The sequence below is a fragment of the Leuciscus leuciscus genome, assembly GCF_965113295.1.
Source record: "Leuciscus leuciscus genome assembly, chromosome: 1".
Lineage (NCBI taxonomy): Eukaryota > Metazoa > Chordata > Actinopteri > Cypriniformes > Leuciscidae > Leuciscus > Leuciscus leuciscus.
In genome coordinates this window covers 36,070,982-36,096,057 of record NC_138725.1, presented here as the reverse complement: position 1 = coordinate 36,096,057, position 25,076 = coordinate 36,070,982, and the positions used below count along the sequence as shown (strand labels likewise).

At 39.9% G+C, this 25,076-nt stretch overlaps 2 protein-coding genes across 2 annotated transcripts in view; one reads left to right on the top strand and one right to left on the bottom strand.

Moving 5' to 3' along the window:
• The first annotated feature begins 682 nt into the window (after positions 1-682).
• LOC309495202 (nuclear factor 7, ovary-like) lies at positions 683-18,825 on the top strand. Its single transcript, XM_082164842.1, has 6 exons — positions 683-1,151; positions 1,316-1,411; positions 1,844-2,074; positions 2,158-2,180; positions 13,526-13,644; positions 13,820-18,825. Exons 1-6 carry the CDS (start codon positions 987-989, stop codon positions 14,305-14,307), a joined length of 1,122 nt encoding a protein of 373 aa, XP_082020968.1. The 5' UTR covers positions 683-986; the 3' UTR covers positions 14,308-18,825.
• LOC309494981 (interferon-induced very large GTPase 1-like) overlaps positions 16,380-25,076 on the bottom strand; it is a 51,324-nt gene continuing 42,627 nt past the window's right edge. Inside the window, exon 3 of the mRNA XM_082164488.1 lies at positions 16,380-25,076. Within this exon, the coding sequence (XP_082020614.1) occupies positions 20,346-25,076 (4,731 nt within the window). The 3' untranslated portion in view covers positions 16,380-20,345.

The window sequence follows — 25,076 nt, the reverse complement described above, 5'->3', positions numbered from 1 at the left end:
TAATAAATGTACAATAACTGCCTAATAAAATAAGTGACACGGTTATTCTGTTTTATCCTTTATTTCTTGTCCATTTAGCATTTAGTTAATTGTGCATTTGCTATTGTGACTTGATAATATAATTATAATACTACATCATCATCATAGATATAATTTGAGACAAAAAGGAAAACATTTGTAGTTTGGTGTTGATAAGAGGTTTGAGCCTACATGTGGGACTATCTAGCAAATGCACAATTAACTAAATGCTATACTACGGAAGAAAAGTATCCTTAATACTGTAGTCATTATAAATAACATTGCAATACATAATAAAAAAATAAAAAAAAGTGCATAAACTTTTGATGAATGCTTTGTTCCGATGACACATTCTTAATATACTTTTTTTCTTCTTCTCAGAATTGCGAGTTTATGTCTCCCAACTCTAACTTTTCCCCCTCAGAACTGCAATATTGCGAGTTATAAAGTCAGAATTGAAAGATATAAATTCGCAGTTGTGAGAAAATGTCAGAATTGTGAGCTGACTTCCTTGGACTTTATAATACGCAATTGCGAGTTTAAATCTCACAATTCTGAGAAAATAAGTAGGAATTGCGAGAAAAAAAGTTGCATTAAACAAGTTGCGATTGCAATAATATTTTCAGTTCGTTGACACGCACACAACAGGGGAAATTAATGGATATTATTTACACATGCGCCACCAGCGGAACCAAATATCTCAGGGGCCGAATATATTGTAACACCGGACGTGACTGTCCTATTTCACTCCTTTCTGTCACCGTGACTGTCTCGGTGTCTCGACAAAAAAGAAAATAGCAATCAGCGATCACGAAGAACAAAGAAGAACAAGAAGGTTCTCAAGAAAAAAAAAAAAAGGTTGTTTCTGAACAGACAGCAGATCTTTGTGATTATCTTGGCTGTTCATTTTTTAAACCGTATCCAGGAAGTGAAATAAAGGTTAGATTGCTGGAGCTCAAATAAAGAAAATGGATTCACGATCTGTGGAAGAACTTTCTTGTGCTTTACACAGTGAGAAACTCGATTTCTTCTGTCTGGAGGACAAACAGCCTGCATGTTTAATGTGCAGAGATTCACAGAAACACGACAATCACACATTCAGACCCATCAGTGAAGTGGTTCCGTCATACAAGGTAGGACAAACGTCTCGATTCATATGTAAAGAACAATAAATAGTCAGATATAATCACACTCATGCACTCAGTTTCTCTCTCTTAATTTTCTATAATTTTACTCAACATATATGAACATATCAGTGTATTCTCTATAGGCCTATATTGTTTTTGTTGACTTCTAGAAGGAGCTCAGTTCGGCACTGAAATCCTCACGGATGAAGCTGAAACACAGCGAAGACATTAAAGAAAAGTGTGTGGAAACTGTTCAGCACATCAAGGTGAGGAAACAGAATCAAGGGTCAAATAATCAACATTCCCAACACAAAGATTATCACTGATGTACTACTACTAGTAAGAGTTTGAACACACCTACTCTTTCTTTATTTTGCATATCCACATTTAAGATTAATAGTAAAGTCATTGACTATGAAATAATAGAAATGGAAGGATGGGAATGATGTAGTGAGCAAAAAAAAAGTCAAAATCATATAGTTAATCTTTTAAGTCACCCCCTTTTGCCTTGATAACAGCTCTGCTCACTCTGGATGGTCTCTCAAACATCTCTATGGTTTGTAAAGGCATTCAAACCCTTTAGATAAAAAAAAATCATGCGAAAAATAAATTAATTGTGGCCAGACGTTTGGCTGGTGGTGTGGCGGATGTGATGTGTGTTGATTCAGACGATTTAAGTGATTGTGATTTGATTTCAGTCTCAAGCTGAGCGCACGGAGCGGCAGATTAAACAGGAGTTTAAGAAGCTTCATCGTTTTCTCAGAGATGAAGAAGAAGCTACAATCAATGCACTGAGGGAGGAAGAGGAGCAGAAGAACCAAATGATGACGGAGAAGCTGGAGGAGATGGACAGACACATCTCAGATCTTTCACACACAATCCAAGACATGGAGGAGATGATGACAGCTAATGATATCTGCTTTTTAAAGGTCTTATTTCAGATCATTGATGGATTGATTGATTGATTGATGATTGATTGAGTTTTTGATGATAAATTGTTTGTGTTCTGCAGAAGTTTCCAGTCCCGATGGAAAGGTGAGTGATCTGCTCCTGTCTCTGGTTCTGAACTGAAACAGAAACACACACACCCTACTCGCACCTTACAAATGCTTTTTTTTGTAGAGATGCACCGATTACAATTTTCTAGGCCGATTCCGATTTTTCATTGAGTTTGACCCATAGACTGTAAAAAAATATGGACGTAGTGTCCGTGACGTCACCCGTAGGTTTCTGAAGACCATTTTTGAAGCCTAAAGTGGGTGGAGTCGGCCGTCGCCATCTTGGCCTCGCGTCACTCCTGGATAACAGAAAATGGGCAAAGAGGCGGGGCGTGAGTAGCCTGGCTACCAGAGTTAGCTCAGGGAGGTAATGCTATATGCTACTAACAGTACCAAGTCTGCGACTGCACAGAGCCTCGCGCTAAAGTGACAGTTGATGATGTAAAGCCAATTAAAAGTTCCTGTTTTTGCCCTTCGAAATATTATAATAGTTAAAAGACATGGCTACAAGTGAGACTGTGTATCGTGATTCTGTACTATTCTGCTAGTTGAAAATGTATTATGCAGTAACTTAATATGAGAGAGTGTGTGTGACAGTGATTTATGTGCATAACAGTTACATGTCAGTAGGGCTGGGCGGTATGACGGTATATATCGTTACCGCGGTAGAAAATGTCACCCGTAACAGATTTTTTTATTCCGTGTATACCGCGACATGTAAATAAGTGGGCGTGGTTAACTCACATGCAGCGTGCGAGAGACTGAGACACTGAGATTTGTCAAAGAAACATGGAGAAAGCAAATCAAGAGCATCCACAAGGGAATTACGTTTTCTAAAGGGTTGTTGTTAATGTGATATTTTCGGGGGAAAAGGCGCAGCAGTCTAGACTAGAGCACCCGGCCGTAGGCTACAGTTTAGAGGAGGGCACGATCGCAACGGGGAAATCATGAAGCTTCCTTGACAACAACAGTTCATATATCAATATCGTAACGAATAGAAATAATCTTAAATAATGTATAGTTATCCGCATCTTTCCGTTTCTTATGTATAGTTACTTTTTAAACACAAAAATCACATTCAGCATGACACGCGAGCGGTTGCTGTGGTAATGAACAACCTGCTTGTTAAAGCGAATGTATAATCCTGTATCTGAGGCAAAATTACTAAATATGCAGCGCGAGTTATATATTTCTATCTCCAAACAATTGGCCACTGAACCAGCTGATAAAATCTTCCTTTGATTCAATGCGTGATTACAACTTGTCACTCAAATTAACCGATCGCATTTTACTGATGCAAAAGACGCGCGCGTGCACACGCACAGCCCTGCGCGGTGTGTCTGTGTTCACCGAGCTATGTAAAATAATGACGCAGTTACAAGGTGTGTATAATTTACACACTAACATTTAGTCAACACTAACAGTAGCTGCTGTTCGGTTTTCATACTGCTGTTCTCCTAGTCACTTATGAACTTGACACTTCTGAACCTCTCTTGATTAAAGCTCCAGGTGACGGGTTGCCAGATATCACAAAAAGAGCTAAACAAACCCTTTAAAACGCAGTATAATAAGCAGACATGGCAAAAAAAAATTTACCGGGAAAACATTTAAACATAACTAGTATGTACTAATATCCTCCCAAATTAAAAGGAAGTAACTAATTTATTATGAATAGAATAGTTCAATGCAAAATATTCAGATATTATAAACTGATTGATGAAGTAGAGCAATAACATGAGATAGAAAAATTATTCAGCAACACTCTTAATTGCACCTACAAGTTGTATTTAATATCAATCAGTTCGGGGCAGTTCATCTAAAAGTTGATGAGAGTGTTTTGTTTACTATATTTAGCTATTAAAAATAGTTTACCAAAGAAATAATTTACCAAATAAAAGAAAAATTATTCAAAGCCTTTTTTGTAAAAAATTTTTGTCAGAGAATAACTACATGTATAAATTACTATATTGTGAAATATATCGTTACCGTGAAATAAAATTAGTCATACCGTGAAACAGAATTTTGGTCATACCGCCCACCCCTACATGTCAGTACACTTTTTTATAGTCTATGGTCCGTCAGCGCGGCATCGCTCGTCAAGTTCGTAGAGAGCTTATTCATCCATTTTAAATTCTGATTTGGCCGCCTCTCAAATGGGTTAAACCATAGATATATTACCTATGAAGTTCAAGTACGTTAAATGCGCTAGAAATCTGCACTCATTCAAGGATGTGCATTTATTACATGGACGGAGAAAGCAACGACACCTGCAGGATTTCATCTGACGGAACATAAGCATATTATAATCCATCTGTTCCGTGAGAGCAGAACGAACAAGCCTTTATATCTATAGACGTTTTTAAATCTGAAAAATCAAAAAATCAACGAAATTGTCAGACATCCATTAGTGCATGTTCACAGAGGAAAACAACTGAAATACAGCGCTGGTTGTTCTCTCGAACGATACTCGACGACAACGACGGAATCCTAAGCCGTGGGCGAAGTAATGGGTGTATTAAATTGTATGAAATAATCCCTAGAAAAGCACAAACACTGCAGAGATGGCAAGTTCAGCAGCTAAAATTTTCTGAGGTGAAGTGACGCAGGCACGCAGCTAACAGCAGACAAACGGCTAGCATTGACATCAGTGGGAATCCACCTGTCACTCAAAAGCGGACACACCCTTAATTATGCAGAACTTTAAATATTAATCAACTAAACGGATGAGTTATAAAAAAATTCACCCCCCTCACAGTTGTCATGAAGGGCAAAATTAGCTGTATAGACCAAAGCCACATAGAGATCCAGGCTGTAAATATGTTTTTTTCTGCTGTAAAGTTGGTAGTTTTAACATGGGGGAGATACAGATTTGACTCACTTCTGCAGCCAGCGCAAGCGGCCAGTCAATGAATTGCAGTTTAACTCACTTCCGTGTTGGTTTCAAGAGAAAGACGGGGAGGTTGCCGCTTGGTTTGACCTGATATATATATATATATATATATGTGGAACTATACGGTTATCCGGACCACACGTGTGTCTTTTAGTCCCGTATAGTCATCCCTGATTGGTCTTAACCCCAGTGACGGGTAGGTTTAGGGGCGGGGTTAGGGGTAGGCCATCGTATGATTGGTCTTAACCCCAGTGACGGGTAGGTTTAGGGGCGGGGTTAGGGGTAGGCCATCGTGTGGTCCGGATAACCGTATAGTACCATATATATATATATATATATATATATATATATATATATAGCCTTGCAGTATAAAGATATTTCTATATTTTCTGGCTAGTTTACTTTACTTATTTTTTAACCAAAACTGAATAATGAAAACAAGTTTAAATGGGTAAATCTTCTACAAATATTTTTGAGTCTTCGTTTTCTTTTATGACATACCCCAGTTCAGGGGTGCCCAATCCTGCTCCTGCCGATCGACTGTCCTGCACAGTTCATCTCCAACCCTAATCAAACACACCTGGTTTTAAATTTCAAGTGATCCTGAAGACCTTAATTGGTTGCTTCAGGTGTGTTTGATTAGGGTTGGAGATGAACTGTGCAGGATAGTCGATCGGCAGGAGCAGGATTGGGCACCCCTGCTTCAGTTCTTGTTAAAACACACTAGACATACTCAGACCTGCCAACCTGTACGCATTTTGCGTAGCGGATACGCATTTTGACTTCAAAGTACGATTTGTCACTCTAAACTACGCAAAAACCTGATAACGCCTCTGTGCACAGTGCACGCGCTGTCCTCAAATCAAGCTACAGCAAAAGAAGAAAAGTTCGACCAATCATAGCGCTGGGTTCATTCCCCAAATAGCAAGCGGGTTAGCGAGCTCTCTCACAAACACGGACGCGCGCACACAGAGAGAGAAGATCATTGTAAAATTAAAATTGACGGGCTAAATTAAAATTTTGTTCTTACTTGTTTTGTTTTTTCTGTCAAAAAGCATTTTGTATTATCCATCCCTGCTTTTAAAATTCGTTAAATGACGGACGTTTAACACAGCCCTCATTATATGTCGGATTCGGAACTTATAACGTTACTTTATATTATTTTTAGAATAAGTGATTCGTTATGCTATTATTGGACTCCTGTCTATTCATTGTCAACTGTTTTCTATAAATATGTTTGTATTGGCTAACATTTATTCAGTTAATGCGTGTCCTGTTTAAATGCAAAGACAGCACGTCACAGATAGAAGCCCTTTTCCCTGTGGTATTTAGTATCATATTTGGATATTGGAAAATAAATAAATTAGCCTATCTTAATTGTACACAATGTTCCTATGTTTTCTCTTTTTTAAGCTTTTTTTTTAATTTTTTTACTGTGTTCTAGGGGTTTCTTAATTTTAGACTAGTTGACCAGCACACATTATATGCAATGCAATTATATAACGCATGTGTGTCGTCGTCCAAACCGCCCATACAATACCCCCCCCCCCCCCCCCCCCCGTCGTCGTCGATACGCAAAAAAAAATTGCAAGGTTGGCAGGTCTGCATACTTATTCTGTGCATTTTGAGCACTTTTTGTGTGAATAAATTTTTATTTTGTCCATCAAAAGTGTGCTTTCACTTTAATTGAGCGTGAGCAGCGTAGCAAAAATATACCCATGCCGAAACCCCTGCTTCACTGCTGCTCACGCGGCGCTCCTGCTTGACGCTAACGTGCTGCTCCTGCTGCCGGTGTGAATGCACTTGTGGATTAACATGCACAACGAAAAAAGTCTGCACTGCTCACGCGCCACTGACATTTGCAGTGTGAAACGCCCGTAATTCACGAGGTTCCTAAATGTGCGTTCCGTGTGCACGTGTGATGCTGATGTTGCGCGATGTTAATCATGCGGCGCCCGAGTGCATTTGACCGGCATAAAATCGGCATATGTCAGACTGACCGGTCGGTCGCCGGTCATGGCCGATCACGTGAAAATCTGCCAATTCCGGTCACCAGCCAATCATTCGGTGCATCTCTATTTTTTTGCCACAGATTTTTCATGCTTTTTGTCTGTTGACAAATGTATCCTGTTAATTTATTCAATATTGTCATGTCATATTCATTTATTTTAGTCAATTGTTCTTTAAATTGCCACATTTTAGTCGACAAAAAAAAATAATTTTGTACAATACTAAACTAAATTAGTTTATTTATATATATATATATATATATATATATATATATATATATATTCAAACATAACATCTGCATAACCAAAAATTTTCAAAAATGTTTAAACGTATATTAATCCTCCACCAATATATATCAATATGAACAGTATGTGCAACAAAGTATCCTTGTAAATTGTTAAAGTCCCCTTGTAGTCAATAATTGTATCCCTTAAAACTCATCTTTGATCACAAATGGCATATTTAAAAGTTTTATTTCTTCATGCCTTAAAATAGCTTGAATGTAACTCTACTCCCTTGCCTCATTTATTAAACACGGTTCTATGTATATGCAAATGAGCCCAGCCTCCACTCACTCACTGCAGCTCAGAGATCCACTCGTTGACAATCACACGTTGATCTGATTGGTTACAAGGTAGTTTGTGACGTCAGAATCACCTGCGATTTCAAACCGTGTTTTTGAGACTGTCTTTGGTTCACTGCAGTTTTAAGGAGAAAATACTCAGCAATGGTGTTGAATTATGAATTTGCACAAGGTTTGTCATAAAGCATAATAAAAACACCACTTAGATATATAAACAACATTAAAAACTTAATTTTCACCACAAGGGGGACTTTAACAAAAACTATTATACACTTTACAATTCAGCCTGTAGGCGGCAATCTTAAGCAGCACTTAATAATATGAGACAAATCCTTCACTAAAAAAAACGGAGCTCCTGAAATAGACTTCTACTGATAATTCAGATTATGTGTGCTGAATTATCTAGTGATGCTCCGATTGATCGGACGCCGATCATGATCGGCCGATATTGGCAAAAAATAGCTTGATCGGCAACCCCCAAAAGCGCCGATCAAAAAAGCCGATCACGTGACGTAAATAACTCGCGCAACTTTTCCGCATGCGCGGCAACACAACAGCAGAGCAGAGCTTGCTTAACATTGGCAAAATGAGTTCTCCTATGACGGCAATTCAATGGCAATTATAAACGAGCGCACAACTGATGCTGGCGCGCGCGGTAAATGACATTCGCGAGAGGATAACAGATCTACGCGCGAGGAAACGGGAACTCGCGAGCTCATTCAAACCCTGCGCGGGCGCATGACATCTCTGCCCTCGCGCGCGCGCATGATCATTCCCCACACTCTCGCGCTTGATCTCCTCTCGCCTGCTGATTTTGCTCGCTCGAACACTTTTATTTTTGGCAGTCGAGGGGCGGGACTTACTGTTTTAATAACCTCAAATGTCATTGTCATTATTTTATTTTTTGGATCTGATGTAGTTAGTTCCTCAACTACATCCATTGTAGTCTGCCTGACCCCTCTTTGTTTTGAAAAATTATACTGTGCCTTATTTGGAAAAGGTGGCCTACAGTAGCCTTATGTTATCTTGTTTTCTAACTACAATTAAATAAATATTGGTGGTTCTTCAAGATTTTCTTGACTCCAGCATATTTCCATTCTGTGATCGGCAGTGATCGGCAATCGGCAGATCATGATTTTGGTGATCGGTAATCGGTGATCGGCCCCAAAAATGCTGATCGGAGCATCACTAGAATTATCTATTTTTCAGAAATTACCGTGTGGTGAATTCTTCCTTTAAAGATTCTTTTTCCGTGTTCCCTTTCGATTTCGGTTCACTCGACATTGCGCCAGACTCTAAGAAACTCCTTTCACAGAGACACACTGAAGCCTGATTGAATAACGCTATTTCACTGGAAAAGGACAATGGCGTTTAAGCGCGTGAAATAGCGCCACTGGGTTTTTTCGGTCAATACAGAAAAAGCTAGCTTTGGAGGGGAATCGTCCACGGAGGGCCCACTAACAGACCAACCAGATCTGCATGGGGCAAGAATCTAAGAAAAGTTTTCTGATGACTTGGCAGCAAAAATCTCTACTGTAGGTTCACTCGTAGTCCAAGGCTCATCAAATTCAGAATCTGGTTGCCCTGGAGCCACAACAGGGCCAGAGCCGTGTCCATACACTTTGAAAAAGTTTGAGGAGCAGTCAGTCAGAATGGAAGAACCCAATATTGGTAAGCTTTGCCCCCAAAGGTGAACCTGAGGAACTTCCTGTGCCTCTTCACAATCTGAATCTGAAAATATGCATCCTTCAGATCGATAGTCATGAACCAATCTCCAGCGAGAGATTCAGAAGACGCTAGTCCAAAATTGGATGCAAACCACCATTATTTTTTGGGACCAGAAAATTTTGGCTGTAGAGCCCTGACTCCATCCAGGAGGAGGGCACTTCTATAAGCCCCTTCGTTCAGAAGCGATAAAATCTCTTGACCCAACGTCAAGATCACCTCAAAGAGCACAGTTATGAGAAGAACCCCGCCAAAAGGAGGTGGCCCTTTTCGCAATTGGATAGTGTAACCATGCTGAACAGTTTGCAGTACACAGTGCGAGATACCCTGCCACACCGCCAAATAATCTGCCTGGGGAGTAACCGTCCTTCGCCTGGACAAAACCCTACAGGACTGGCCCTCTGGCCTTGTTCGTCTCAATTTGCGGGTACCAAGGCACTGCGGGGACCACTGACTCTCCCATTGCAGAGAGTCAGTGTTGTCTGCACAAACAGAAAGGACATGTGGATTGCCCCTCTGGTGATTTTCAACAGACTGAGGGGCACCAAAACATCTTAGTGGCAGGAGACCCCTCTAAAACAGTGAGCAATCCGATCGGGCAAGCCAACCGCAACAGCGGGGGCTTTGGATGCCATCATAAATGGGTTGTGCAAGGTCTTAGCTGTCGAACTCATATTTATCTGATTGTGCTGTCGCGAGCGACCCACTGGGTGAGATCTAGGGCCCCAATCTATACGAGGGGGCTCTATAGGCAACGGTTCACTCTGCTGCCCCTCATAAGGGCGTTGTAGAGAACTTGAGTGCGAACAAGCTCTTTGTGTCGGTTGTCCGGACTCTCTGGCCCTGTGTGGAATAAGCTGGCAAAATGCCACATTGCTGTTTAGCAGCCAAAACTTATCCACCAAAGTAGTGACAGCTTCCCCAAACAGGCCTTCTTGTAACAGTGGAACATCTAAAAGGAAGGTTTTATCCCTCTCTTTAATATCAGTAAGAGTCAGCTAAAAATGGTGTTCCACTGCCACCATTCTCATCATGGAACGACCTATTGCTCAGGCAGTAGGCTTGGTAGCTCTAAGTGCCAAGTCAGTAGCCAACCTGAGATCCTTAACTCCCTCATTCAGCTCCTTAAGCACATTCTCTTATGGTGCTTTTCCACTACATGGTAAGGCTCACTTTTGGGGGATTTCCCCTTTATGTACAGTACCTAGTACCTGGTTCTTTTTTAGTACCACCTCGGATTAGGTTCCAAGTGAGCCGTACTGATACTAAAATCTATCCATCCATCCATCCATCTTCTTCCGCTTATCCGGGGCCGGGTCGCGGGGGCAGCAGTCTAAGCAGGGATACCCAGACTTCCCTCTCCCTAGACACTTCCTCCAGCTCTTCCGGGGGGACCCCGAGGCGTTCCCAGGCCAGCCGGGAGACATAGTCCCTCCAGCGTGTCCTAGGTCTTCCCCGGGGTCTCTTCCCGATGGGACATGCCCGGAACACCTTCCCGGGAAGGCGTCCAGGAGGCATCCGGAAAAGATTGCCCGAGCCACCTCAGCTGGCCCCTCTCGATGTGGAGGAGCAGCGGCTCTACTCTGAGCTCCTCCCGAGTGACTGAGCTTCTCACCCTATCTCTAAGGGATCGCCCAGCCACCCTGCGGAGAAAGCTCATTTCGGCCGCCTGTATCCGGGATCTTGTCCTTTCGGTCATAACCCACAGCTCATGACCATAGGTGAGAGTAGGAACGTAGATTGACCGGTAAATCGAGAGCTTCGCCTTACGGCTCAGCTCCTTCTTCACCACGACAGACCGGTACAGCGACCGCATTACTGCAGAAGCTGCACCGATCCGTCTGTCAATCTCCCGTTCCATCCTTCCCTCACTCGTGAACAAGACCCCAAGATACTTGAACTCCTCCACTTGAGGCAGGAACTCTCCACCAACCTGAAGCGGGCAAACCACCCTTTTCCGACTGAGAACCATGGCCTCGGATTTGGAGGTGCTGATTCTCATCCCAGCCGCTTCACACTCGGCTGCAAACCGTCCCAGTGCATGCTGAAGGTCCTGGTCTGATGGGGCCAACACGACAACATCATCCGCAAAGAGCAGAGATGAAATTGTGTGGTCCCCAAACCTGACCCCCTCCGGCCCCTGGCTGCGCCTAGAAATTCTGTCCATAAAAGTTATGAACAGAACCGGCGACAAAGGGCAGCTAATACTAAAATGTGACGTGCAAACACTGCAGATCACTGATTAGTCAGAGAGAATCTTCATCACCACAGCAGTATCATTTGTTTGCGCAACGTTTTTAAATGACTTGCCTGAAAGGACCGTCGAACTCAACTTGAAAAAAGAAATGGCTGTATCGTGATTAGTAGATGAGGTGGCGATGCAAATATAATGATCAGTCTATAATCCCACCCACTTTGAAGCAGTGCTAAACTGCAGTGGAAAAGTAAAGCAACCCGAGCCGTGTCATGCCGAGTCGTACCACACAGTAGAAAACCGCCTTTAGTAGGTCTAGAGCACTGCCATCGTATGGAGGGCCGCTCCTGCCTGACCAGCGACCATGCACGATTTTCCTACTAATGTGGGAGTTGACCCTACATGGCTCATCACCACCCCAAGCACACAGCTTGTGCTGCGCCTCAGCAACCGCAGAACTGGGACAACGGGGGTTGAACTAATGCCCTTCTTTCCTCAGAAAGAAAGTGAGCTTAGAGCGCAACACTTTCAAACGCAAACCAACACAATGGTGACAGGCCGTTTTAGCGCCTCTCAAGCGTGCTGAAGAGGCATTGCATGCACATGTCATGTTGTCTCCTGTGATGAATCTGCCACACGAATCAACACATTTTCAGAAACTCGTCGGGTCTGCTTCAGAGGAGCAGAGGTGTGAAGTCCAGGGGTCAGAAAGTAAAAGTCCTGCGGTATGTTTATTCCACCCATGAACTCAGCCAGCTGATTTCACTAATTATTTAGATCTCGTGGCTAAAACACTTTTTACTTTCTGAACCTGGACTTTACACCTCTGTAGAGGAGTGGTGACACCTAATGCCAGGGACACATTTAACGACTAGCTGAAAAATTATAAGACTGAACTGAACATACTTTGAGACTTTTTAACGACTGGAGCAGATTTTACACACCGACTGGACGCAACTGTCTCTGACTCGGTGCATTTGGGCATGATCAGTCGTAAGTATCAAATTACATTCATAATCGGCCTTATAGTCGTTAAGTGGGTCCCTGGCTTAAAATGGACAGCTGAGAACACAAGAAAAGCTATCTGACAGGCAAAAGATACAACGCTTCCTGAAAGAATACAAATCTGAAGTGAGATCACACGAGTACACTCCTATGAGGCATACATGACCCATTCATTAGAGGCGGTGTAAGCACCAGTGAATTAGTGTGATGGTATAGGGGCTTCAGACAATTGTCACACTGTGGGTGTTCCCACAGTGTCAGTGACGCAGAGTTGAGTGAACCTATGAAAGGGAACTTTAGGGCCCTCTAGTGGCAGTAATCATAAAATGCAGATTAATGTCATTTTTGCAAGATGTATTATTGGTTTTAACTAGAATTGGACTGGAATTAGTTTTTTTTTCCCATTTTTGTGAAACAATATAAATAATTGAAATTGAAATTTAGAGTTAAATAGAATAAATATCTATGTATATATACCTCCTCTCAAGCTGATAAGATAGACTGTTTGAACGTGCTCCTCCCGAACTTTGTTTATAAAACATAATTTGTCGCTTGAATTCTGCAATCTCTCAAGATGCAGACATGTCAGAGGCTGACAAATAGCTGAACATATACTAGTTTAATTTGTGACACTTAGCCTACATTTTAAAACCTTTATTTGAATTTGGCAACATTTTTATTTTTAAATCTTAATTTGAATATGGCAACATGATACCTCGTTCTACAATATTTATATCACTGACAGACTCCTCCCCCATCAGTCTATCACTGTGCGCATATTTAGTAAGTATGCTGACATCATCCATAGTAATGAGGTCAACCCTGCCCTTACCTCTTAGCTTAAGAGTTCTTTCTATTCTTTAGTAAAAGTTGGTCTCAGCAGCTTTGTGAATACTTTTACTTTCATTTAGAACTCTTATTGATAAGATAAAATGTTTTGTGAATCCGGCCCCTGATTCCTGAATGTTCTTCCAGAGACCAGAGTTCAGAGCCGGATCCACAGATGGCTTCTGGATCTTTGATTCATGTCCCACATCACTTGGGAAACCTGCCGTTCAGAGTGTGGAAGAAGATGCAGGACATCGTCCAAAACAGTGAGTCTGGAGAAGATCTGTGCTGTTACACACACTGAGAAATCACACATGGGGGGAGATTTAAAGATCTCTGATGTTTTATCAATAGATTTCATAATTCATAATAATCTGTACGGTTCACACTTGATCATTATATGAACATCATAATAAAACACCTTTTTGATTGTCTCATCAGCTCCTGTGATTCTGGATCCAAACACAGCTCATCCAGATCTCATCCTGTCTGACGATCTGACTAGAGTGAAACAGGGTGGGAACAAACAACTACTTCCTGATAATCCAGAGAGATTTGACCTCTTTCCTTGTGTTCTGGGTTCAGAGGGTTTTAACTCAGGAACACACTGCTGGGATGTGGAGGTTAAAAAGAGTTCACGTTGGAGACTTGGAATAACTACAGCATCAAACCAGAGGAAGGGAGGTGATTTCTTTAACACTGATGTCTGGAGTGTGCAGTACGGACTGGTTGAAGAGTCTGGTTATCTTGTTAAACAGAAGCTTGATCGTGTGAGAGTTGATCTGGACTATGACAGAGGAATGGTGTCATTTTCTGATCCTGTATCTAACACATATCTACACTCAATCACCACCACCTTTAATGACACAGTCTATCCGTTCTTTTATAGTTTTTTCCCTCTGAGGATCTTATCGTCAGATAGTCAGTAAACGTCACCTCTGGCTGTAGGTTTGGATCGACCTGCTTTTATCTTTTACAGTCATCATGTTTCCAGTATTTAATCTATATTACATGAGTGAGAGTGCTGTTGATCTGAATATCAGTACGGCTGTGATGCCGCAGGGGATCACATGACTGATATCCTGCACTACAGCAACACTGACAATGTCATATTGCTTTTATACAACAGATCAATAAACAAGAAGTTAATATCAAGTAACTTTTTCTGACAGAATATGACCAGATATTTTGTTCTAAATAAAGCAGGATAAAACAAAACATGAGTCCTGCCTACAACAACTGAGATGAATGAATTAAATACACCAAAACCAATTCGCATTGGGGCGTGCAGTCCATATAAGCTGCGAATGCTCTGCATACCAAAGCCATTCTTGGACTTGCTAATTAATATTAACACTATAAATGTCTGTAAATTCCCTTGTTTGAGGTGTACCATAAAACTTACATGATAGAATTTTGGTAATACACATGTAACTGTTGGGTAAGCGGATCCACAGCAGTTTTGGCGCCTACACTCTGTTGATATGTATCGTCATCGTTGTCCCGCGTTCTCATTGGTTTTCTGGCATATGCGCAGGGAAAGCTGTCCGCGAATCGCTCGCCTAAGAGAAGAAATGTGCTGCTGCTGCCAGATCTCCATCAATGAAAATCACATTATATTTGATACAAAACTAACTAGACTAAATCAAATGAAAAAACAGTCATAACTGAAACTATTTTCATAGCATTTCATTTTCTCCATAGGGAAATTTATTTTTTACGAAAACGTTTAAACCGTTAAAGACAGACCTCTACCGTAACTATCCGAGGTTGTTAATCGACAGTCTGTGCGTATGTTAGAGTCATCAATTTGCATTATTTCAACTTATTTTTTTAATGAATACTTATATTTATTTATTATTCTCATATTATTTATAATAGGCTACTTGTATTTACTATATTATACTTACTATTATTAATTCTCAAATTTTTTTTAAATGTGTCCGGCATACATTTAAATTGACAACTGGCATTGTGTTTCTTATTTGTTCAGATAGTGTCCTAAGCTGATGCCATTTAATGGTTTCTGCGATGCTAATGGCACCTAGCGGAAATACAAAAATACAGCATATTTTGCTAACGCTCCTTTTTTGCGTCACGCCTCCCCAACACAACCATCTCAATCACAGCTCTTACAGTGCTTGTGAAGGCATGTCTCAGGTAAATGTCGGCTATTTCAATAAAAGGTCCAACATATTAGTAATACTTTTAGCTGTGTTACTATGTGTCATGAGAGTCAGCAATTGAGTAGCTAACACTGTCTAGAGCGAACGCGAGCTCTTCTCATTATAAACCCATCCAATGTGTCTGAACCAAGCACATTTTTTGGACATTTTTTTAACCAGAGTCACAAAAGCTCTTCAATTCCACCAACAAAAACATACTAAAAACAATACATCCTCCTTTTGTCAACCGACTCTTTAAACCACTTTCTTATGTGTGTGGCGTTTTGCTTGATAAACGTTGTTGCATATCACCGCCAAAAATTAGATTTTGATATTGTGTGCAATGCGCAGGTGTGCAAAGGAATTACATGTGACATAAACTTACGGTACTGTATGTCATTTTAATAAACACAACTACTAACACAAAAATGTAAATAATGAAATGTCTGCCTGCTGGAGACTTGCAATTGGCTGTTGTATTTGAATAGTTAATGAGGCAGGTCTATGCAAGAGGTGCTGTTTTGGGGATGTTTTTAATAGTCATTTATAAAGATATTTGTTTTAAGTTCCGTTTTGTGTAATGAATGCATTAAATATGATTTTTCTGTTAAAAGATAATGTGTTTTAAATATAATTTAATATAATTTTTTTTTTAAATACACCGTTGTAGAGATTAGTGTTCCTGTGATCTAAAGGCTGATGAATCTCATTGGGTAGGGGGTGTTTTATTTGAACTCCTATAGAATTGACTGGATTTACTTTACATCAAAGCAGAATAAGGAATACCTTAATATTGTAGTAGTTATTACACTTAAAAAAAAAAAAAAAAAAAAATTATACTGAGCCTTAAATACCCCTTATTAAAAGAACACACTTTTAGCTTGACTGTTCGATTTAGACCCGTTTAGCGAGTACATTACATTTAAAAAACTGAGTAGCGATCAACATCGTTTCCTAGCTGTTGCGATGCCTATTTTTACAGGGGAAAATGTCACGAGAAACAGCCATGGTCGAATATTATATCAGAATTAAATAAAGAAGTTTGGTCTACTATTTTATGAATTCATCTCATTATAATGATTGGGTGATGGTGCTAAACGCCATGATCATTGTCTTAAAAAGCTGCTTGAAGAGGAGAGTTAAAGATACTACAAAGAAATACAATGCATACAAAATAAATGCAAAAATGTACACTGATGTGTTTATTCTTGATACGAGTTTTTAATGGTTTATAATTAGTTTAATGATTATGTATTCAAATTAGGTTAATCATGGAAAATCATAATTTTTTTTGCATTAATATGACATCAATTAAACTACAGGTTTTGGCACGGAGGTATGTACGGTATAAATCCAAACTAAAGTTACTATGACTTATTTATTTCTAAAGTAAGCTACAAGTAGGATCAAAAGTGAGTGATTTTAGACACAGCAACAGAGTCGTTTCCTGTGTTGGAGTCCACTAGAATACTTTAATAGCCGTTTCCATCTAAAGTTGCGAATTTAACTTATGCGCAAAAAAAATTGAAATATCCCAAACATTTGTAAATAAAGCACCATTTCCATCCAGTGAGTCGAAGAAAACAAAACCGTCACTTTCTGATAAACTGGCGCTAAATATCACCAAGAAAAGTAGGAGAAGCCACTGTATATAATAATTTTCGTATGTAATAAATTACTTGTGCCTAAACGCGGTCCTGTTATCTTGCTTTCGGAGGCGGATGTCTGCTGTTTGGGAATGCACTCATGTAAAGGCCCTGATATACTTCAAGCAAAATCGTAGCGAAAATTATGTGACGTAATTTCGAACAAAATCAGGCCAAAATGAACTTCGTTTGACGTTCGTTTTGGGAGTTCGAAACACTTTCAGGAAAAGTTTGCTACGGCTGGTGAACACCTTTGTGCTCCCATTGGTCTGTGGCGATGATGTAATAGGTGGGTGTGGCTCTGAGGCTCCGCCTTCTTTGATGTAGAAATCTTCTCCAATTAATTTCTCTTGTTCAGTCCATCGCGGTCAGATACCCGCGAGTGAAAACATGAACATACTGCTTTATAGTAGAAAATGAAGTTGTAATTCTGGTGAAACAACACTGACACAGTTTTTCATGTTTAATACTGTAAAGCTGCTTGATTTTAAGCAATCTATTGTATAAAGTGCTGTATAAATAAATGTGACGTGACTTTACTAGAGTGTCGAATTGCAGAGCTCGTGCAAACATAACCACTTTGACGACAGACTTTGCTCAGGCATTTTGGTCCGCTGGTTGGGCCAGTCACCATTATCTTTTTGATGCTCATCGAGGAATTTATTCTGTAAATTAATTTCCATCGTAGTTTATGCGCATGTTTTCTTATCAGATAAAAAAATTATCCGACTCAATTAAAAGCTTACTGTTTTTTTTTTTGTGTGTGTGCGCATTTTTTGAATTTATGCGCATCTTGCTGTTTCCATCCAGCGGGTTTTTTTATGCAATGTCCCAAAATGTGAATAATAATAGGTGGATGGAAACAGCAAGATGCGCATAAATTCAAAAAATGCGCACACACACACACACACACACAAAAACGCCACACAAAACCCCCATTGGTGATGAGCCTGCAGTGTTCACTTCCTTTATCAGTTTCTTTATTTGTAAAATTTTTTATAATAGGTGAGTATTTGAGATGAGTACTTGTTTCTGATGCTCACATCTGGTGCAAATGTGTAAATAAATGTGTGAAATTGAATACCAGTCTAAAGTAAATGGGATTTAGTGACACCTATAGTCAAGAGAGAAATTAAATGTGGTGGTGGGGTTCATCGTATCCCTTTACCATGGTAGTCTCAAATGAAGCACTAATGTTTTTATTGCACAGAAATATTCACTGTTTTCCAGTTGAAGGAAATGCTTCAAAAGCATGTCTCTGCTTTTGTTATTTTGTTCAGAAGCAAGTGGATGGTTAAAATATTCTCTAATTCTGTCATTAACTTTAAATTTGAGACTTAAGTGTATATACACAGAACTGAAGCACCAGAACTGTCTCTTTCCATCGCGTGTATAATAATGTCTCGAAAAGCTGTTAAAATGGCCTTTTATGTTGACTATATTTCAGAATTGTAAATGGTTGTTTTAAAATGAACTTTATTTGATATTTCTGTGGTGTGAGAGAATTTGCTGTTCATATATTCATTGTTTATTTCTAGAGTGGAATTTGAAGGTGCTGTATGTAATTTTTTGGACTGTACTAAAGCATAAAAATACTTTGTTTGCAGAGAGTTAGGAAACATGCTAAGTTCAAATACTTGTTTGTTTGTTTTTCTCTGAAAAACAATGTTATTCTACTTTGAAATGTGCTTTCCGTGTCAGAATGTCTGTTTTTGTTTTAGTCCGTGCCGGTTTACCCAATAATATTTCGTCACCTTGGGTTGCCAGTTGGTGGAAACAGTGTATTGCAAACGAACTGGGTCAAAGATTACAGATTCTTTCCAACCTAAAATGTCTCGGTATCCATCTAAAAAACTCTATAACTAGAGGCATATTAGAACCAGGATAAATTAACTCATCAACTTGCAGTGTAAGGCTCTGACTTCCACTGTCAATTGCGCTAGTTCCTGTTGCGTGTTCAATCTGGCAACCCTGATGAGCGTGGAGTCTGAGGAGGAGGGGCCGGGAGAGATGGCTCTCTACAATATTTAGAATTTGGACTGCGGTACCCATTTCAACAGCCATGTCAATATTACCAAAGACTTCAGATATACAGTGCTAATAGAAAATCATCATACCCCTTTAAAATAGTTATTTTATTTTTCATACAGCCTGAAATCAAAACCTATTCCAAAATAAAAAATAAAAACAAATTCCAGCTTTATACACAAATTTTGCCTTCATCAACAGTTATGAAAATTAATTGAAATACTTTTTTTTTTAAACTGAAAAACTAGAATAACAGGGTTGGAAAAGTCATCAGTCCCCTGATTTAATACTTTGTAGAGCCACCTTTTGCTTTCATTACAGCCATTAATCTTTTGGGATATATTTGTAATTGGGTTGCACAATTCTGGGAATTTTCCATTCTGGAATCTTTCAATGGGAATAAACTGGAAATTTTCTAAATTGCAGGTTAGCCTACAACAGGGAACCTAAATCTAGTTGGAAAAAAATATCGTTCAGCATATTCTTGGTTAAAACAACCAGATGTAATGAATTTTAAGTTGAATTTCTTCCTTGCACATTCCTCAATCACATGCGGACAGCAACACTATTACGGCAGGGCTATTGAAGCCACACCCCCTGCATACACTGTTCTTTCCTCCATTACATGCACAGATAATGTCAAAATGTCCATCTTGGTGAGTATTCAAATACATTACTCATTTATGTTTAAAACTTGTGCTGTGTGTAAGCTACTGTGTAACAAAATTATATTGTAAAAACAAATACACTGACAGAGCAAACATTTAGGTGAGATAATAATAAAAAAAGAAAAACAGTGTCTATAAATGACCCTTCCCCCTACACAGACACATTCCCCTCTGAAATAATAATAATAAAAAAATCTCCCATAAGTCACCTAAGGGTGGGAATTTGATAATAGTCAAGGTAAGCACATTGCATGTAGATGCTAAACAGGATTGATGGGATTTCACTTGATTCATAGATTAAGTAGGCTATTTCAAATGGATCACATACACTACACACAATTTCTGTATTTACGCAAATAACTATAAAGCAATTGCAGTAGCTTGGTGCAGACTTGGGTCCAACAGTGTTAGATTCTGTGAATAAATAGCCTAAAATTAATTGTATTATTTATCTGCTCTATTAAAAGCCTTCATCCAAACTCTCAATTGCATCCTGTTTTGTGTATGTTCTCCATTCATTTGGGATGTTTCCACTTCCCACAAATGTTTTATTGTAGTAATTTTCGAGGTCTTTCTGGAATCGGCACACAAACCACTTCCAGTAAGGCAGCGGAGAGAGGTCAGGGGAGATGCTCCAGTCTGCATAAACTCCTCCTGCTCTTCTGTATTGTTTATGTGAAACCCACACATTTGATGCATTAAATCTGTTATTACTTGCCACCAAAGTTGTGCAAAAATCAGCACTGAGATGCACATTATAGAAATGGCAGCCTTTGAGACCTGTCACTCTGTGGAAAGGAACACTGTGATCTCCAGGATGGTTTTCTATGGTGTTGGTGCAGGTGGCTCCACAGAACGGACACTGAACCCAACAGCACTGACAGAAGTGATAAATCAGAAGCTCATCTGGTCTGAACTTACAGTCTATATTTTTGTCAAGTGTATCTGTGTTGAATTCTTTGTTGATATCAGATATTGTAACAGTAAGTTCTTTTCTTATCACATCTTCTAGGAGGTTGAAATCATCAACATCATCATGATTTACTCCACTGAGGTCTTTTTCAGAGAAGATCAGCTCATCTGAGAGCTGCTGTGTGAAACTCTTCAACCATAATCCAACATCTCCACTGTACTCTTGAACATGTTCAGTAGATTCTTGAGCTGCTTTCATGATCTTCTGCTGTAGGAGTTTAATGTTCTCCTTCATCTTGGGTAAAACACTGTCAATGAACTTATCAGTGATGTACCGACTGACTTCATCTCTGATGAAACTCTTGAAGTGATCTCTGGGATTATGAATGTAGTTCATGTATTTGACAAAATCCTTCTCTTCTGCCAGTGTCTTCAGGATGTGTTTCTCCAGGTTTGATTTGTTTCCTTTCAGTGATTCACAGTTTGATCTCATTTCACCAGCCAAATCTCTGGCAGTCTTCTTGAAGACACTCTGCTCAATGGGCTCTTTAAGTTTCTGACAGATGATCTCACCAAAAATGGCAGCTGATGTTGCTCCATGGCAATATTTCTGGAAAATATTATAGTTCTCTTCTCTCTTCTTCTCCACATATATTACTGGACTATTGGCATCCCTGAACATTTTGTGTTGGTCAGTGATCATCTTGTTTGCTCTCTTACAGATGGAAAGAACCAAATCCCTGAAGAATTCATTCTTGAACACATACTGACCTGGTCCTTCCTGATGTTCTGTTACTCTTCTCTTGATATAACCTATGAGCTCCTGAATGCAGCTCTTGTTGTAGCCCATCTTTGGAATGTTATATGACTGAATAATTTTTTCTGTTTGCTGATCAACATCTGTGACAAATGTTTTCACTTGGGTGTCATCCTCTTTAGGTAGAGCATAACCAAACATGTCGTTTGCTACTCTGTAGAAAGTTACTGTAAATCCACTGGTTTTCTTTAACTGTATATAGTCTGCATAGCTGGAAGCAGAGAAGATGTCCCTGCACTCATTGCTCTCCTTCCAGTGGTTGACAGAAACACTTTTATAGGTGTCACTGAGGATCTCTCTCACATCTCTCATTATATCAATGTCTTTGACTGGAGGAGTTTCTGAGATGATCTTATTCACACACTTTTTCCAAAACAAATCAAACTCTTTCGTCAGTGTTTCTTCATTATTTGCTTTATCTTTTAGTTTTAAGGCAAGTTCTTTGCTCTTTTCAAAGAGAGTGTTTTCATGATGTGTCCTCTGAGCATCAATCTTTTTCTTCAGGTCTCGCTGCTGAAGAATCCCATTTAATTTATTTTTTGTTTCTCTCATAATGTTTTCCTCAAGGTCCTTGATTTTGATTTCAAATGAAGTTTTCCACTGAATCAGTATATCTTTATCTTTGTCTTTCTCAAAGAATTCTGACATTGATTTTTTCACTTTTTCACTTGTCGTCTTCAGTTCTTTTTGAAGATCAGTTTCCTCAAGCTCGTGAATTGCTTCATTTTCTATTTGGTTGTGTAGTTTGTTCTCAGTTTCCATCATGGCACTGCAAAGACTCCAGGTCCACTTGCTGTATTCAGTCTCCAGTTTTCTGTAGGCTGCAATTTCCAGAGAATTTCTGAAGCTGAAGACAAATCGTTCATTCATTAAAGCCTCCCAGAGATCTTTAATATGAGTTTTTAGATGTGTCAGAATCATTCCATTTGATTTTGCAGTATTTGAAAGAATATATTCTTTTAGCTCTTGAATGTTCTCGCAGTAGTTTGGGTTTGGTGGTGCCATCGGTGGGCTTCCTTCCCAGAGCTGAGCAAAATACTTCACATCTTTCTGAACATCAAATCTAATGACATCACTGAAACATTCTGCGTCACAGACTTCCTCTTTAGCAGCGAGTTTTGTCATCTCATCCAGTGTCTTCTGCAGTCGTCTCCTTCCCTCCATGTTTTTCTCTCCAGCTGTGACGTCTGAAACGTTCTGATGCACAAACATGCAGCTGGGTTTTAGTCCGACTTTCTTCATCCTCATAAAGGCCTGAACAACAATCTGAAGAATGTCCTGCATCTCAGCTGGGTTTTCTCCAAATATATTGATCAAGGTCAGATTTCCAAGACCAACAACAAATGTGGCCAGTTCATTGTCATGATGTCTTGTTGATCTTCCAGCCAGTTCTAGAGCACGAAGACCTTCAGTATCAACAGCCAGAATATAGTCAAAGTTCATCTGTGTTTTCAGCTCGTCTGAGACTTTGATCAGCTGCATGAAAGCTCCTCTGGTGCACCTGCCAGCGCTGACGGCAAACTGGAGTCCAAACATGGCGTTCAGCATGGTGGATTTCCCAGAGCTCTGAATCCCTAAAACTGACAGCACAAATACTCTCTGGTCTCCCAGTTTCTGGATGAGTGCATCTAGAACAGCAGAGATCCAGACCAGAGGAACATGAGCAGCATCTCCATCCATCAGCTCCAGTGGGAATCCAGAGATCATAATCTCTGCTGCAAGACTCGGGAGAGAAGAGAAGTGAAACTGCAGATCTTTCTTGTTCTTCCTCACAGATGAACATGATTCATAGATCTGACCGATCTCCCTCATGATGTGCTCCAAACCAAAAGCTGCAGCTTGAAGTTCCTCTGATATTCTCTCAAGTTCTGTTTGTTCAGCTTTCAGTTTTTCAGGTTTAGCGTGATCCTCTTTCCGTTTTACAACTGCTGACCACTTTTCATCATACTTCTGATGTAGATCAGAAAGGTCAGCTGATGTATATTCATCCAGGAGGATTCCCAGCCATTTAAGGAAAAACAACTTATTTGCAGCATGTGAGTGATTTTTAATAAAGAGTTTCATGAACTCACTGATTTCAGATTCGTGCTGCAGTTCACGGATTTTCTTCAATTCCGTTTGTTTTATACTGATGTCCATTTCTTTCTCATCTGCTTGAGGCCGATGTAGTTCTTTGTTCTTCTGACTCCACTGATGCCACAGTTTCCCTTGATGAGGCAGAAATGATTCTTTGATTTCTGTCAAATCTTTATCCTCCAGTAAACTCATCATCTGCTGTGCTGCTTCTCTTCCTCTCCTGCAGTCATCGTCATCTTCCTCATCTACTCTGATGTCTGAGTGTTTGGACAGATCTTCAAGTCTGAAAGTGGAAGATGATTCTGTGAGACAATCATTTATAGCTCTTCTGAGTTCTTCAGATACATCTGACTGATTTCTGTCCTTCAGACCAATTTTGAATTTCCCTTTCTTCTTCTCAGTCACAGCAGATTCATCCTCAGTAAAAAGACAAATGAGTGGCTTTCTGTCCTTGTACAGGTTTTGGATCTTTGCTGCATGTCTGGCATTCCTGTGAAGTTGTGGTAGAAGAACAACATTGACGGAGGCCATTTCAGTGAGGATCTCCAGCTGTTTCTCATGATCTCCTGCATCACCGTGTAAATTACAGAATGCAACACAGTCAGTGAATCTGTCTGTTTTTTTCCCAGAGGGGCAGAACCATGCGATCTCCACCACTCCATCCATCAGGACTCTTGTTCTGCTGCTGCCTGGGCAGTTCCTGTGGAAGAACGTGTTGTGTTTCTCATTGATCAGACTGTTCATCAGATGGGACTTGGATGAAGACACAAAGCCAAACCTGAAAAAAGACACCATTGGAGTTTTTGCCTTGTAAATCGGCTGGATTTGACTGATGATTTCATTTTTGGTGTTTCTCGTCTTCCAGCTCTTGTTGATTTGTTTGAATGTCCAGAAAGGAAATTTAATCTGTTGTGTGAATGGATCAGGAACAAGCAGAGGGAGAGTGTACTGACACTGGGACAGTTTAGTCACCATCAACTGCTTCAGAAAACCATCACCACAATGAAACACAGCCATCTGAACATCCATTGGGTGGATTCGCTCAGATTGACTTGTTTGTTTATTAGGCAAAGACATGTCATCAAAAATATCACCCTCATCCTCATTTGAGTCATTGCCTCTTTGTTGTGTGTGATCCTGTTCATTGTTCTCTTTAACATTAATGTATCTTGCTCTGTAGTCCATCATCAGTAATTTTTGTATGAAAGTCTGAATCAACTCCTCCTCGGCACAAGACTCATGAGACTGCAATGAATGTTCAGTTATCTGAAGAACATCTGCAGCATTCAGATTATGGTCATGATTTTCTTCAAGATGAAGTCTGTGAAAGATATGCTGTACTTGTTTCAGTCCCATTCCTTCTGTTCCAAGTTCAACTTTTTTTGC

Coding starts and splice junctions, on each gene's coding strand:
- LOC309495202 (XM_082164842.1), top strand. CDS start 987: ATGGATTCACGATCTGTGGAAGAACTTTCTTGTGCTTTACACAGTGAG. Junction 2,181..13,525: donor TTTCCAGTCCCGATGGAAAG/GTGAGTGATCTG, acceptor ATGTTCTTCCAG/AGACCAGAGTTCAGAGCCGG. Junction 13,645..13,819: donor GCAGGACATCGTCCAAAACA/GTGAGTCTGGAG, acceptor TTGTCTCATCAG/CTCCTGTGATTCTGGATCCA.